Source organism: Athene noctua, chromosome 9 (assembly GCF_965140245.1).
Source record: "Athene noctua chromosome 9, bAthNoc1.hap1.1, whole genome shotgun sequence".
Lineage (NCBI taxonomy): Eukaryota > Metazoa > Chordata > Aves > Strigiformes > Strigidae > Athene > Athene noctua.
In genome coordinates, this window is record NC_134045.1 from 16,777,383 (window position 1) to 16,794,422 (window position 17,040).

The window sequence follows — 17,040 nt, forward strand, 5'->3', positions numbered from 1 at the left end:
GTGCTATAATACCACCACTTTCTGTTTGCTGAGATAGACAAACTTGCAATTAAAACATACTTTGCACACAGAATGAACACAAAATACCTACCGTGTGCTATGAAAAAAACACATCACACTGCATCGTTCTGTAACATACAGTACCTTTCTTTGCACACTTACTTTGTACGATTCCATTCGGTGCTGGGTTATCACTGTTACTTTTTCTATCACTGTTCTTAATCTGTTTTGTGTTGCATGGGAAATAAAAGTAACCACCTCAGCTGGCACATCAGTAATTCCTAGTTTTTTAGCTAAAGCAAAAAACAAAACAAAACAGAATTAGCTTATGCCTCACCAAAAATAACCCAACCCTGAACTCTAAAGAACATAGTCATAACTTCATTTTCCTGAACAGAAAAAAAAATGACTGTCTATTTATGTAGCTTTGGTGATACATTCATGAACCCTTGAAAAGAGGTGTGACTACACTTTAAAGTTCGAAAGAGAAATCAGAGTGCTTTTATTACCACTTAGAAAGCATTTCAGAACTTTACTGAAGTTTGTCCTAACATATTAAAACAAAGCATAACAAAGTATGAGACACTTTGAGTTTGCAGTTGTTCTACACAAGAAAAAGCAATTCCTTCATTTTCAGAAGCATTAGTGCAGATTAATCTCAGTCAGTGAGATGAGGCTGCAGCCCAAAGCATACCGTTGCATACTTCAGCCTACACTATTGTCATACTACTGACAATATCTTTTTAGGAAAAAAAAAAATAATCTATGAATTCAATATGAAGAAATAAAGTCATATTAACAACAGTTATTTAAAAACACCAGTTGTCCCCCAAAGACTTCTAAAAGACATGTTTGTAGTTATTTGGACATTTGATACTTTCTGCTGAGTTTATACAAAAAGCAAACACTCTACAGTCTATTAAAAAAACCTACCTAAGCTACAGAAACAAGAATATGGGTAACCCTTAAGTATTCCTACATTCATCAAAATAATTACTAAGTATTGGATATAAATTTGTAAATATAAGAATATACATGCTAATCTAAGCTCTAGTCCTACAATGACATATATAAGAGTAGTCCCAGTGGGACACTTTTCTGGGTAAGAAACTCTCTGTGTGTGCACGGAGATAGATATTTTTTACATATGAGAAAATCAGGAGTTGCATTTTGTATGGATTATTGGATCTGACCCACCATAAAAAAGAAAATACTCTGATTACATGATTCAGTTTTCCACTGAGAGAACACGTGGCTTAAAAATGTTTGTGAATATGTTTGTCTGTGATGCATTAATGGGTGTGCAAAACACTGCGGGAAATTTGTTTGAGAATATTTTGGAAAGTATTTCCTGAACAGCTCATTGACAGAAGTCATATTTGTTTGCGGGCGGGGTGCCCGAGCAAATACAAACCTGAGAGGCTTAAGAACGACTGTTTTTGTGAAGCATTCCTATCTTTTCCTGGCCAAATCAAGAGCAAGAAACCATCACACGTCTAAAAAATGAAGCTGAGCAAGTGAGCAGTGGTCTCACAGGGATGTGCACTTGTGTTACTCCAGCGGTGTGATCTGAGGCGAAGTGGCAGCGCTCAGCATCACCCTGGGCTCCTGTCAGGGCCGCGCTGGGGCCGCTCCATCACGGCGAGCGCGGGCGGCCCGGCCGGCTGCCACCACCGCCGGCAGGGGGAGCTGCGCCTGCCCCGCCCCGGGCAGCCCCGCCCCGCCCCGGGCAGCCCCGCCCTGCCCCGGGCAGCCCCGCCCCGCCCCGGGCAGCCCCGCCCTGCCCCGGGCAGCCCCGCCCCGCCCCGGGCAGCCCCGCCCCGCCCCGGGCAGCCCCGCCCCGCCCCTCGCCTCCTCACGCTTTGACCCGCAGCAGCTCATTACACCCGTGTTTTATTACATCAATACCATACATCACTCCCACACCTCGCAGAGCTCAACTCTCTGTCACGTATTTCTGATATTAGTTATTTTAATAATGCTTTGAAGTCGCTATCTCAAACTAACTTCAGCCATCACTGACTCCATATGGTACAGGTTACCTTAAGGATTTTAACACTATATATATATATATATATATATATATACACACACACACGCTTTTTAACTGATTCTTGCTCTACCACTAAAAAAAAATTAAATCTTTCTTGGTGCCCAATTTGTCCTCTGTAATAGAGATGGAACTCCACTGAAGTTGCTGAAAGCTGAACGTATAATGGAAAGCAGACATACGCATTAAGATCCCCATGCTGCAACTGTTACTCATGCAAATTAAGGCCTTGAAGTCAGGAGGACTATTCATATTGGTAGGAGCTATTTGTGCAAGTCAGACTTGCAATATCAAGACCTACTTGAGTATGCACCATTTTATTATGCAAACATATGTAAGCAAAGCTATCAATCAAAAAGCCTAGTCTGAAAGATAAAATGCAAGTAAGAACGGAAATTTAATTAACTATAGTATCCAGAAAAGAGGTTTGAGATGGAAAATTCTGCCAAGTATTCTAGGTAAGGATATGAATGAATAATTGTTGAAATAATAATTCTTCAAATTTCAGCAGTCTAACTACAGCTACCCAGCTTCCCTAAACACACACAATCCTTTCATTAAAATACACTATCACCATCTTTTTTTTTCCACAGTGAAGGTTTTACGAATTTTAAATACTTTTGTTCTAAGTAAATTCAACCAGTATATGGCTTGTTTTGCCTCTTCAGCTTTTCAGAAATTGATCCATAGTCAAAGGACCATTCCCTGAGATGCCCAGTTCCTAAAGATTCTTGTCCTGCATCATCTTCATCAGCCTCTGCAATATCCCAGTAACTTTCTACTCCTGAAATCCCTCAATACAATATTCTCAAGGCCAGAAAACTACCTGGAAGCCGCTCCCTCAGGAGTCTGTCTTGGGACTTACCCTTTTTAATATCTGCCTCAGTGACCTGGAGGAGGAGACACAAAGCAGCCTCATCACGTTTGCAGATGGCACCACACCGAGTGGTTCCAAGGGAAGGGCTGCCAGTCAGAAGGACCTGATGAGCAGGCCAACAGGAAATTAATGAAATTCAAGAAGGACAAATGCAAAGTATTGCACCTGGGATGGACTGACTGCAACAATACAGGCTGGGAACTACCTAGCAGGGTAGCAGAACTGATGGAAAGCACATGAGTGTGGTGGTCAGTAGGGTAACCGGGATTTAGCAGTGCCTCCCAGCAACAGTGAAGACCAACAGCATAGCGGGTTGCATAAACAGCAAAATAGTAGATCAACAGTAACCAATACATCGAGGGAAGCAATTGTTCCTTTTCACTCAGCCCACCTCTAGAGTACTGCAGTCACTTTTGGGTTGCCCCGTACAAGACTTGGAAAAACTCAAATCCATGGAAAAGTCACCACAGATGGTTACGGGGTTGGAACATATGACTTATATGACAAGAACCTGAGGCTTCTTTATCCTGGAGAAGAGAAGGCTGAGGTGAGAGGTTATTGAGAAGATGGAGCCAGACTCTTTACTGAGGATGCCTGGAAGAATGAGAAATAAATTCATAAACTGAAACAGCAAAGGTTCTGACTAGATATAGGGAAGAATTCTTTATTATGCAGACAATTAAGCACTGGAACACTTTGCACAAAAAAAGTTGCATACTCTTCCACCTTCCAGATTTTTAAGACAGCCAGACAATGCCCCAAGCAACCTTGTCTGAATTTTAATGTTGACCCAGCTTTGAGCAAGAGGTTGGATGAGATGACCACTCAAGTTCTCTCCAACCTGAGTGATTCCATGGTCCCTGTCCTTCTGCATAGCTCCAACTTTGTCCCATATTCCTTATTATTGCATAATACTAACACATGTCTCACAGTCCATATTTGTCCAGCTTGCTAGCTGGGTAGAGTCAACCCACCCTGAGGACAACCTGGCCAGTCTGTACAAGAGTGCTGACTGGCAGCCAACCAGAGGAAAGAGCAAGAAAAAGGAAAAAGTGGGTGATTTCACCCTCAACTGGGACACATGGAGGGGCTATCTAGCTACTGATATCAATGGATTCCAAAGTTACTGAAGAGAGAGAGAGAAGGAAGGCGAATAGGCTGGTCAATCACTTTGGAGAACAGGCCAAGTAAGAAAAAACACAAAACAAATTTCCCCCAAAAGTGAATTAGTATCAAAAAACCAGACTACAAACCCATAAATTTTTAAAAAGTCAACTTGTCCTGCACAACATTCAGCATGTGTGGAAGCATCATCATATCTTCCCTGTTTTAAATTACATTAGTCAAAATCCTGTTAGCATAGGATGTCAGAAGCAGGGTGCATTCCAAAGCTGTATACTACATGAAGACTTGGCACACTACTTAAATACTTGGGTTATGGATGGGAAAATTACCAGTGTGCTCCTGAAACAATCTCATCTACACTTGGAAAGGCTGGCCTAGCTATACTTTCATAAACAGTCATGTATATTGCTTCATTGATCTGCTGACCTAGGAACAGTTCTGATACCGTTATTTACAGATTGTCTTCTTTTGCTTTCTGCTACTCAGAAAAAATGCCAAGTAGAAACTGAATCTATGCAAAGGGCTGGAAACTGTTAATTTTCATTTATTTCTATATTAGAGTCTTAATATTTTTTTCTTCTCTACTACATCTCCCTCCTGAGTTTCATCCACTCTCATTTATAAAAAGTGTACTGGAATTCTCTCTGCCATCAAAGGAAAATAATGCTGATCTCTAAATAGGAAATTTCTGAGATATTCTTCTAGTCAGCATAATTACTTTTCCAAGTTTTAATACAGAAAGGCTTCTCTTCCCTTTGCAAGATTCCCTAGACTGATGATGATGTGGGAAAAGAAATATAATTAATAGTTTTAAGAAATATGTATATACACACACACACATATATAATACTATAAATACTTAATTGTATCACAAACCTCAATAAATTATTCATCTTTCTAATCAAGTCATTGGACAGTGGCTTCATCTACAGATATTTAGGTCCTGTCATTCTGGATTCTGGCCTTAATTGTGCCATCTAATCATTGCAGTAAGAAGTCATAATATATATACTTACATACATAAACACAAAACTCAGAGAAAATTAAGATTAAACAAAAAAATTAAGTCATTTCTATCAACAGACTGTTATAATCTGTCTTTTGTTAAAAGCCGAACTTGTTTCTGACTTTTAAGAGATCTTCTTAATGTGCTTTAAGTTTGATGTGACCATCTTAACTTGCAGTTTTGCTTTAAATGCAGAATTTCAGTCACAAAGCCACACATTTAAAAGTAAAAACATTTTAAAAATCTGTTATTTGAAAAAAGTTTATTTTAAATAATGTATTTTAAAAATGTAGACATTTTTGATAACAAGCATATGCTTCAAGTTTTAAAATTATTTTAGCAATGTAATTCTGAACTTTTCCTAGAGCTATGATAAAAACACCATCAAGGATAACAACAAAAATAGAGCTGAGGCAAAACAGTGCTCCAAGATATAATTTTAACCAATCTCTCTACCTGAATTTGAGTTTTTGTATTTTTGAAGACATAACTAAGGTCACGTTCTTCATTCAGGTGTTCCTGCCAGACCTCTTACTACACCAGAACTGTACAAGACCATCATGACTGATTGCATGAACACTTCAAATCTTTATGGCAGGACTCAGTCTCAACATATCCTCAGAGACATCAAATGCTACTAAAGCAGTCAGCTGAGTCACACTATTGTATATGAAAAATATGAGGGATCACAAATTAATACCCCCAAAGTAAGCAAATTTCTAATCTGTCAAGCACTTACAGAAGAGCACAATAAAGCCTGCCTACACATTCATTTTAATTACATGTTTGGAAGCTTTAATAGCAAACCATGGGTCAATCAGCATTTAATAAAGATCTACAGTATACAAGACAGCATGCAAAGGAAGTGTTAGAATATTTTTGTTACCAATAAACTATACTCACTTTAAAAGTTTGAGATATTGCAATAGAGTTTCTATGAAGTTAGAACTTGTATGTAAGTTTCAAAAACCTTGAGGGAAAAAACGTTCAGCAATATTATTCTGATATTGGCATATGTGTCACTAGCACAAGATTGTTTTTTACAAACATAAAAGCACCTAAACCTTGTCATTGAAAACTTTCAGGTCCCAAGAAGTGAAAATTCTGAAGAGTGCTATCATCTGCTTAGCTATCTGAAAGATACTGGCTTTGCTGAACTTTAAAAGTTTAATTATATTTTATTGATCAAACAAACTGAAATAAATCCTAAGAAGAATACTACCCTATTTGAGAAGCAGAAGAAAAATACTATCTTTGCAGATAGGCTTTCAAAGAATCAAAAAGTTACTTTAATAATTTATACTTTAAGAGGACTGACAGGATTGAGATCAAAGATAAAAAAAATTATTTGTAAAACATCAGGTCTGACTGATTATTGATGTAATAAATTATTGAGTGCCTGTATAAAAATCTCTTTACGTTTACACTTAAAACAGAAAAACCTTGAAGAACTGGTTTTAAACAGTTAAACAGCATGTATTTCAGGCTTGAATTTGTCTTGTCCTTCAACAGAAACATTGGGAGAGTGCATAATTAGTCTGTTTGCTCTAATCACAGGTCAGCCAGAACTGCAGAAAGCACTCTCTGCTATCATCTTAAAACCAGGAGCAACTTCTTAAACTCTACATTCTGTGCATGAAATATTGTCCCAGGATGCAACTGGAACCACTTCTTAGGTCCAGACTTCTGCTGTTACAGCTGGCTTGCATACTACAAGATGGAAACAATCACAAAAGTCCATCCCCCTTGAATCTAGGGCATTTTTTTACTTAAGCTTTTATTTGACCTCATTCAACAGCATCAGACCTAGAATAATGCAACAAACGTGTACCTGGTCATATCTACTTACCTACCTCATCCCCAAAGCACAGTAAATACTAGGCTGTGCCTTGGATTGCATCTACAGTTTTAGGCTCAAGACCCCTTCCTCTTTTATTCCAACAGAACCACCACAGTTACATGCCTCAGTCCCTCTGCAATCCTTCCCATCAGGAAAAGCAAGGTATTGGAAAAACTGCCACTTGAATTTCTGCAGCCTTCCAAACTGCAATTCTTTAATTCCATTCCTCCATTTCAATATCATAAGGGAAACTGATGTTTTTATAGTCCACTGTAGGTGTCAGCAGAAGGTGTCACAAAGAGATTAAGGTGTCACTTAAACCTTAATCTCTGTAAAATTACATGTAATTAGATACAACATGATCAGTTAAGTAGTCACAGTTCAAGACTTATGCTATACAAGAACTTCTGGAGACTAACAGCTGCAAAAATTGGGGAAAAAGGGAGAGAGGTTCGTTTTCTAAGACTAGACAACCAATATTTGTACGTCCCAAGACACACCATGTGGTCTCTACAGAAAGTGGCTCATGAAATCAACAGAAAGAAATAGGTGCTTTGTCTAATCCTATTATATTAATAATTCTAAACTGAGCAACAGTATTTAACTATCAGGCTGACTAAACACAAAGGGGAAACAACTCTAATGTACTAAGGGCCCGTGGCATCCTGAGGAGCCATAAATGGCCATTACTGAACTTACTTCCCCCAACCCAGTCAGGTGAGACTTAAGAACAGGGTACATGTACCACATAGCAGTGTCCTCAGCCTACAAAGTAATTCATCAATACTGCATTCATGTTGCTATCAAAGGGGAAAAACAATTTTGAATATTAACACAGAGATTGGGGGATGAAACACAATAAAGGAGAAAACCGAGGAGGTTGTTTGGGTACAAAATACCCTGGGGTTGTGTTGTGGGGGCTACCAGAACCCCAGACAGACTTTAAGTATTAAAAACCAAAGGAAAAGCTTGTTAAACAGAGTGAGAGTGCAAACAACAAATCACTAGGTTCTGATGATTAGGATTAGAGATTCCTAGGGGTATAAGATAACCTGGCGATCCCAGGCAAAAGAAACAGTATGGTAATTTTAGCTGTAATTTTCTGTTTGCAGTCCTTTAAATAAAAGCTACACTTTAATTCTTACTAACTAAACGCATAAATAATTTAATAAATGTTGATTTGCTGTACTGTTAAGACTGTTTGGTGCTGGAAGAGCAGATGAAGAAAAGAGAAACTGAAAAACTTTAGTTGCTACCTTCACAAAAGCAGCCAGTCCAAATGAAGTCGTCCGAGCAGGCGCCTCTGAAGAACCTATAACCTGGAGAGTGTTTAGAAAGGCCACAGGCTAGGGAGTGTTTCCTGCCAAACCAGAGAGAATCAGTGCCAAGTGCTTTGAGATTTGGTAAATGATTCCCTCTAGCAGGTACAAACCAGCACCCCTCTGTGAGAGGCAGATGGCCAAGATATATTCCAGAGCTCCAAACCAGCTCTGAACTGGAATGGGAAAGATTTTGTAAACCAGTATCTGATACTGTTCAACAGCGTACTTCCCGTTTATATGTAATAAACTGACTTTGTGAAAAAGAATTACTTTTTATCACCATGTAATTGTTATTTACAAAGTAACAGAAGACCCTACATTAATTATTTCAGTAAGTTTGTTGTAAAAGAACACTCCACCACTCATAGGATAAAAGTTATCTCATGAGCCAGCTTCTGGATAAAAGTGGACAGTCTTCTTGAGAACTCAAGACTTGCTGGGTGTAGTATTTGTTCTATACTTCTTCAAAACTACCCACCTTGAGATGATTCCCCAGGAATCATTTTGTGAAATTGAGGAACTGGCAAAACATCTGTTACTTTTTAAAAACAAATTAATAAACCCCAAATTTACAGATTAAAATCCTCAAAATACAAACATTTTCAGTACAAGACACAGCAGAAAAAAAGATAACCAGCCACACAGTTGTAGTGTAACCTAAAGGAATAAAAATTCTGAATGTTACAAAAATTTTAACATTCTCCTTTCCTCCTGCTCCCTCCAAAGTAAATGCCAAGCAAATTATTTTAGCAAAGTAAGATTCAGCTAAGACTCTAAATGTCTGTAGTGTGAATGCACTGGCACAAAACCACTCAAAGGTTGTTTCAGGTACTATAGTGTATTTAACATATCCAGTACAAACTGTACTATAATAAACAGTTATATATTTATATAATTGTATAAAAAGTTAAGAAAAGCTATAGTGTTTAATATAATCCAGACTCCCTTCTCTAACAGCAGTAGTGGGAGATGCTGCTTAGAAGACTATTTAAGAAAAAAAGTGTGCAGTGAAAACTCTGTGATTATATACAGCCTAGGACCATCCTAAATCTTTCTCTATATTAGGTCAGAATGGAATTTTTTTCACCATTAATTTTTCAAGGGTTTTTCTTTTGAACCTGTTCTACAACTTAACTACTCACCTGACAAAAAAAAATAGCCCTTTTTACTTGTTTTGAACTTTTACCTTCCAGTTTAATTTGATATCCCTAATTCTTGTAAAGGGAAAACCAGAAAAATAGCTCCATTCTAGGGGGTCATGTTGGTGTAATTATTTTAACACAAGAGAGCAAGAGAAATAGTTGTATCAATGCGAAACCTAAGTGTAATCCAGGCCCAAATGTCTGATCCTATTTTCTGTGCTGATTGCTCTTATGCAAGTCGGTGGGATTTGGGGCCAGACAAAAAAAATTCATCAAGTAGAAGAATTCCTCAAGCATCCTACTTAACTCTATTTACATAGTTAGAGTTTTTTGATGAAAGTCATAAAGAATGACAAAAAAAGAAACGCACCTTCACTTCTCTAAGAATTTTCAGGTGGGTAAGTCTGGGAACCCACACATAATTCATATTTTTTGGCAAAAAGAAAGAATTAATTTGAAAAGAAGTCTGACCTAAAATATATATCCAACAATGGTTTGGAAACAATCCAGTTTCCAAAATTCTGTCTCTAAGCTAGATAATTAAACAGCTGAAAGGTAGCTATTAATCATCACTAAAGAGTATTTTTATTATCCTTAGTGGCTTGTCTCTAAACAGAACCAAGCCAGTCACCAAACAACATTATGCACAGGTATGTGGAAGCTTAGAAAATGGAAGGAGCTGCCACAAATCATGGAAGCATGAACCTCTAAGCAGTGCATCTCAGAGATGCGAATACTTGTTATTCAGATGGCAAGGAAGCCTTACAGATTGATCAGAGAGGACAGAAAGAAAACGCTGAAGGAACAGAAATTATACTATTAATCGTTTCCCTATTTTTTCTGTAACTAAACTGTGTATTACCTAATTTCTTTTAGAAGAAATCAAAATCTCAGTGTGCTAAGGAAACATGTTATCCTTAATTTTGATGTTTATTTCCTTTCTCTTTTAATAATTACTCTTTAAGATAATCTTAAAGTGCACTTTCATGTGTATATCCTAATAGGAAAGGATGCTGACATTATTAAAAAGGAGGCACTGAATGTCAAAAAATGAGAATTACATCCATATCCTACCCTATAATCCCAGTAATCTGTGCTGCAGCGACTGAACAGTGTGAGGAAAATGTAAAAGACAGAGGTGGGGATGACAACTCAAATAGGTGCAGGTCTCGACAAGTCAAATGAGAATACACAGATTACAGTGGGGGTTTTTTTAATCTTAGTTTTCTCAAAACATAAATACAACATAATAAGCAAGCCTAAAGACACTCAGGAACATTCAAGAATAAACACAGAGTGACTGTAGAGAACTGGAAAATATATTCTCTATTTTTATGAATTAGTACATGCCTCAATGCACTTCTGTGTTTGGTTACTTACTACAGAGTCAAATCAAAAGAGATTATTAGAGGGACTAAATGAAAAAGAACTAGTATGGCAATGACACCAATAAGAGTCCTTAAGAAAACAATAGAGAAGTTGTTAGTTGGGGATTTATCTTTACTTGTTTTCATGGAGGCTAGGAGAATGTGCTTCTTGGGCTAAGCCCAAGGTCAAAAGATACTAAACCATTACAGGACCTCAGGCTTAAACACAAGAAGTATACAACTGTGACAGTATGCCAGGTGAAACAGAGATGGAGAAGAACTCTTGTAGAACACATGTGGAGGCACAGATGTCAGCATCCTGTAACACAGTCCTCATGGTAACAGAGAACAGTCTCAATCACATCCACACAAGGATTAAAAGGAATACCAAGTGTAAGAATTTGCCTATATTCTTCTATTCTTTTAAAGCAACTTCGGTAAACAATGCACACATTCTTCCTTTTTTTTTTTTCTAGAGAAACCATCTCTCTGATACTGTAAAAGTCTTGTTAGTGACATGTCTGAACAGGTATCACAGTTGTCCACTACAAGCTGGCTGCCAGGCAGACTAGCCTTGAGGCCGCATCTCAAGGCGGTGAGATGGGCACATCAGCTGGAAAGGGTATGCACAAAGAACACAGGAAATTATAAAGGGTACCAGAAGGGTAGACCAAAGACCATAACCTGAATTTCAAAATGTCAGCATGTTCATCTGTGTATGACCAGGATTAGAAGAAAAGTTGTCAAGATCAGGACATTGTGCCACATTCTTTAAGACCAAATCCATGCATCACCTGATCATCCACACTAAAATATTTATCCAGATCAGACATGGTCATTTGATTTCGTCAAAATAGCTTTAGTTTATGATAGCTGATACTGAAGCTGCACTTCTACATTATTGTGCAAGAACAGATGGTGGTATCTCATCTGGTATAACATCCAGTGTTGCAGATACTTTCTTGAAAACAAATACCTTTTTGTTACCAGTAGAATGTCTTTGTACCAGCTCAACACTTTGCAACATTTGGCTGTGACTTATTTAACACTAGATACTGCAAAACTGGTTAAACCACAGACTAATACTCTCCATATTATAAGCACTGAAAAAAACATCAAATTGCCAACGAGTTACTGTAGAACCTGGACTTTGTATGCAGTAGGCTCAGCAAAACGAAGGAGGCTAACAAATACAAGTCAAACTCATGGAAGAAGGAAAGATTAAAGTGAAGTTTATGAGATTTTTCAGTAATTTTAGAAATGAAAACATTACAACCTTAGTATGAGCAGCAGAATTGCCAAATAAACGTAATGAACAATCACTTCAACATATTTTAGAAAAGATTACCTTTTACTTTTTCCCCCTTAAACGATCCTTGAAGATGCTGCTCACTGATCAATGACTTCCTCCTCCACAAAGATGTTCCAACATGTGTTGAGAGTTGGGGACATTAGTACCACCTCTAGAGCATGGAGTTTGCCTACAGGGATAATGTAAGTCAGCTTTATTGCAATATTGAATGGTTCTCTAAGGTTTTCTTTTTATTGTTCTTATTTTACATCCAATATTTATTACTAGAAATCTCTTTATGAGATGGACTTTATAAATGAATCTGGTAGAGAATGCATCCCCACAGAATGATGATCTCAATTTTACTCTCTTTTGCAGAGACCAAGAAGTTTAAGCCATTCAGTTCCCAGATACAAACTTATTCTGAGGCTGGGCAGCATATTTTGGTAGGCCCTGAAGGCCAGAACTGCCTTCCAGAAACAGCAAGACCTTTTAAAGAAGGCTCTTCCACTACATTCATAAAACAGAAGCAAGGTATTATGGTGAAAACAAAACTTGAATTCTCCAAATATTTCTGGGAACAAACATTATGGTCATGCTCTCAGTTGAACTGGAGCAAAAGCTCTGAAATGCCTGAAGAGACAGCTTCATTTTTTTTTCATAAATAAATCATATCTACATTTACTTTAAGAAATTACTGCTTGATGACATAACATCAGTTCTGGCACTTAGAGGTGATACTGCTGAAAGCATAACTCAGATTCTGTAGTGTTGCAGAACCAATAAGATTAATAAAAAGAAAACCTTAGAAATACACAAAAAATATTGAACAGAAGCTGCCCTACCTTTCACAGAAAGGCAGACTCCAAGCTCTCAGGTGGTACTGAAGTTACCATTCCAACACATGTTGGGACATCTTGTAAAACAGGAAGTCTAATCATGGACCTATTAAAGAAAGAACAACAATACGGTTTAACATTCTGCTGAAGTACTTACTGGTTATGTTTATTTGGCAACACTGCTGCTGATACTAAGATGGGAACATATTCCCACCTTTTTTGAAAAAGAAATAATAAATTTAAATAACATACAATTGTCTTGTAATATTATAACATTAACAATCAAACATGTTGGAATATAAAACCAGATTCTCTACTGAACACGTACAATAAACTCCAATCTCAACATAAGAAACTAAATTATCACAACTGTGGACATTGATAAGATTGTAAGCACTGTACACCTTCTACTAATGAAAAAGCCCCCTAACTTTGCACTCAGTTAAAGAACAGTCAGAATGTAAATACATCCCTAGACCTGACACATCTCTGCAGGTGACAGACATACTGAAGTTTATAGGAACTAGAGCAGGTCAATGTATTTGGCATGCTCAATAAGTTGCAATTTGGATCATGCAATACCTAACACGACTTTTTCTCCCGGCAAAAAGCAACTAGAATCATAGAAAACACCACTCTAGGTACAGTTCAAGAGGACAAAGTGTGTAATTAGGACAATGCATGACTTCAAAACGCTGTGCTTAAGAACAAGTACGTTAGCACTATCTCCAAACACAATGAAGAGTTATGTCCACAGGTATTTAAGGAGATCATCCTGACAGAAAGATGCTGGTGGAAAAACTGATATTAAAAGGAATATATCAGTTTGAAGACAGATCAACTCAAGGATAAAAAGTTAGAAGTTAACAATGAAAATGACTAAGTCACATCAACAAATAGTGCAGTGAAATAAAAAAATTATGTTCACAGGCAATCTGATAGCTCAGAATTTCAGAACCCATGACAACTGTAATCTAAGCAGCTATAAAAACCTTCTAAAGTAAACCAACCAGAGAAATAAGTGTACTTTTATGTTACAACTGCTCTGTATATGAAAGAGCAATCATCAATGGTACAGTTTCATCTCATTCAAACATGAATACAACTGTTGACAAACAAACAGATGAAACAGGGATGACAGAAAGACCCTCTTAAACTAATAACAAGTGCTTTAAATAGAGGCTATGAAATCTACTGGCCTGGTTCCATGAAGGATATTCCAATCAGTTTTCAGATGGTTTAGCAACATAAAATGCCCTCTAGAGTATTCAAATTATTTATATAAAATATACACATATGCACACAACTGGGCTGCCACTATGATGCCACATAGTAGATTCAATACACTCCAGAATACAGAAAACACACGTAAGCTATTTCTTTATGTTTTAACATGCATTTTTATAACAGACATGCAATTCAAGTGTGACTGAACAAAGAAAGAATCAAGGCAGAACAATGATCAATATTTCATCAGACAGAATTAAAAAAATATATTACATGTAAAATAACAAAAAGGTAAACCTATAAATTACGTTGAGTCTAACCCTACAACTGTTACAGCGACAGAGACAGTGGCTTAATTCTATCAAGCCAAGCTTCTCTGAAGCTGTTTTAAGGAAGACTGTAGGCCTTTTAACAACTAGACTAGGAGAATTTTGATTCATCAGCACATTTTCAAGCTCCATAATAATTGGTCTGCACCACTATGTGTGTTCTAGCCTAAAAATCTATTTGGATGAAGCAAGAGAATCCAGTACCAATTTTGTGATAGGAAATGTTGAAGGTGTACGCTATGTTCTCAGTGTAACAAGTTTTTCTCTAAAGGAAGTTTGTAACAGTGCAAGACAACAGACAAACACAGCATTTCATCAAATCATACTATAAAAAAATGTGTTTCCTAGTGCAGAGGTAGAAATAATTTTGAATGTGAAATAAAAATATTATTGATGATCCTCCAATACATTTTTGTCATACATATTTAAGTAAAAATAGTTTGAAAATACAAGAGAGTTAAAATGTATTCAATATGGCCAAACCAGTCCCACATTTCTTAGAATGTCACATTTGTAATTATTCTATTCAGCCAGTGCTCTGTAACAATAAAAACTAAAGTAGAAAAATTGAGTGAAGAACACTGAAAGTGAAGAAAAAGAGAGAGAGAAAAAAACAACCTAAGTCAAAGAATACAGTATGCCAAACTTATGTTTCATTATTATTGCATTAAGACAGTTCATTTATGGTTAAGATTCTCCACAAGTTGTGGTACTTTAAGGATAGCCGAGTAAAAGCAAAATGGCATCATCTGGTCGTAGAAAAAAATCAGAATTAAAACAAAAGCTGTGGGAGTTAAGCTGCAGCAGATTCTAACCTTGTGAGGGTATCATGCTCTGTTGACCACAAAATATAAAGCAAAGTATTTTGGAACTGCTAGTGGAGGTTCTAGAGATCGCCAACTCTCAGTCAAAAGACTTCTCATGAAAGTACTTATCTGTTCCTTTTTTCCGTGGATTTAGTTATCAGACGATATAAAAAGGGTCACCTTTTATCCCATCCTTCACTATTGTCCTGCTACCTTTCACTAATATTAAATATATAATACAGTGCAGTCTAATTATTATGTGCTCTCAGAAACAACGCTGTAATAAAGTAATTCCTAAGTCAAGGAATTTCTATTTTCACAAGATGGTTACAAACCAGAGAAAATTGTTATGCTTAAAACAACCTGCCAGATCATATTGTTTTATTCATTAACATATTGCCCCTTTTGGTAAACAGTGGAAACTCAGAATGTCAAAAACTAGCTTTTAAAACCTAATTAATACAGCATTCTTACCCACCAAGAAATATCTTATGAATGAATAAAAGTGAGACAATTACAAATTATTAAGATTATTTTTGTTTCTTTCTCATAAAACCACATGAAAAAGCTAACTTTTTCAGCATTATTTACTTCTGAGAGTCTAATTGGCTTATCTTGTCCTTTACAGAAATACTAACCATTTTACTAATAAAAGTTAAAGACCTAGAAAGTTTTAAGAGTTTGTATGCACGTCAGCATGCACATGCATGAAGAACATCAACCTCTGCCTCTCAGCTTCCCAGAAAGAGAAACAAAAAAGCCTTACAGCTCTTTGCATATGTTTCATTGTGCTGTGCTGTCACGTAGAAAGATCAGGGTTTAAAGTTTTATGATCCTGAATGGAATAGCAAAAGAAATACATTATCTACTAAGTAATACCCACTCTTGATTTTTCATCAAAGAAGAATTTGAAACAGTCACAGCCCAGTCTTCCTACATGAACAAATGGCAATGATTACCAGCCAAAGATGACTAGATACAAAATTGGATAAGGAAGCATGTGGGAAGTGGATGAATATCTTTGCATGAATTATGTTTCAGTTACTTCTTCCATTTAAAAGGATCAATAATAATATTAGTCATTTAGATTTAAAATAAACTTTGGATGATAACACTGCCAAGTTACAGTAGAGATAAGAACGTACAGTATATTAAGAAACCTCTTTCACTATAACTTTGAGGCATTTGGCTGGTGGTTACTGCCAAAGACTGAATAGCATCTGCTCTCACTTTAGCAGTTTATATTCTGACTCTGGTGAATGGAAGCACAATCTCTGAAACAGCCTTTGGGGAACACTACTGAGTTGCTCGACAGAGCTCTTACTCAGAAAAGAGAGAAGGAGATTAATATTACAGAAAACTTGAAAGATCTAGCTTCTGAGAAAGGAGAGACGAGCAGTTTCCTAATACTGTACATACCACAAATTTCTCTTTTACTAAAACATTAAAAACGTGCCCTAAAACTAAAGCGATCATTAAATATGAATAGATTTAAAGGTAGAAAATAAGGTCTGTTTAAGTCATATTCAGGTAAAGTAAGAAGAAACAATGTATTTTATCTCATTTGTCAACAGGCATAACAAAAACAGAAGAATGAGGACTCGCATAACATACTTTCTTTTTCCTAATGTGCTTGAGAAGGTCACAGCCTCCTTTGCTTAGTCCTGGTGTGTCTAGGCACAGCAACATATGGTAAGACCGAGTTTTGTCGTGAACTCACAGTGTCGTTATTTTAAGTGCCCAGTAGCACAAACTACTAAATTTGTGTGTGGTCCTATGCAAACAACAAATCTGGCCACACACAGTGAAAAGCAAGTTT

General features: G+C 36.9%; 1 protein-coding gene across 1 annotated transcript in view; it reads right to left on the reverse strand.

Annotated features, from left to right (window-relative positions):
* The window catches only part of LOC141963652 (transcription initiation factor TFIID subunit 4-like), a 148,148-nt gene that overhangs the window by 81,468 nt on the left and 49,640 nt on the right, over positions 1 to 17,040 (reverse strand). The window contains exon 11 of the mRNA XM_074913192.1: positions 163 to 293. Within this exon, the coding sequence (XP_074769293.1) occupies positions 163 to 293 (131 nt within the window). The remainder of the gene's footprint in view (positions 1 to 162; positions 294 to 17,040) is intronic.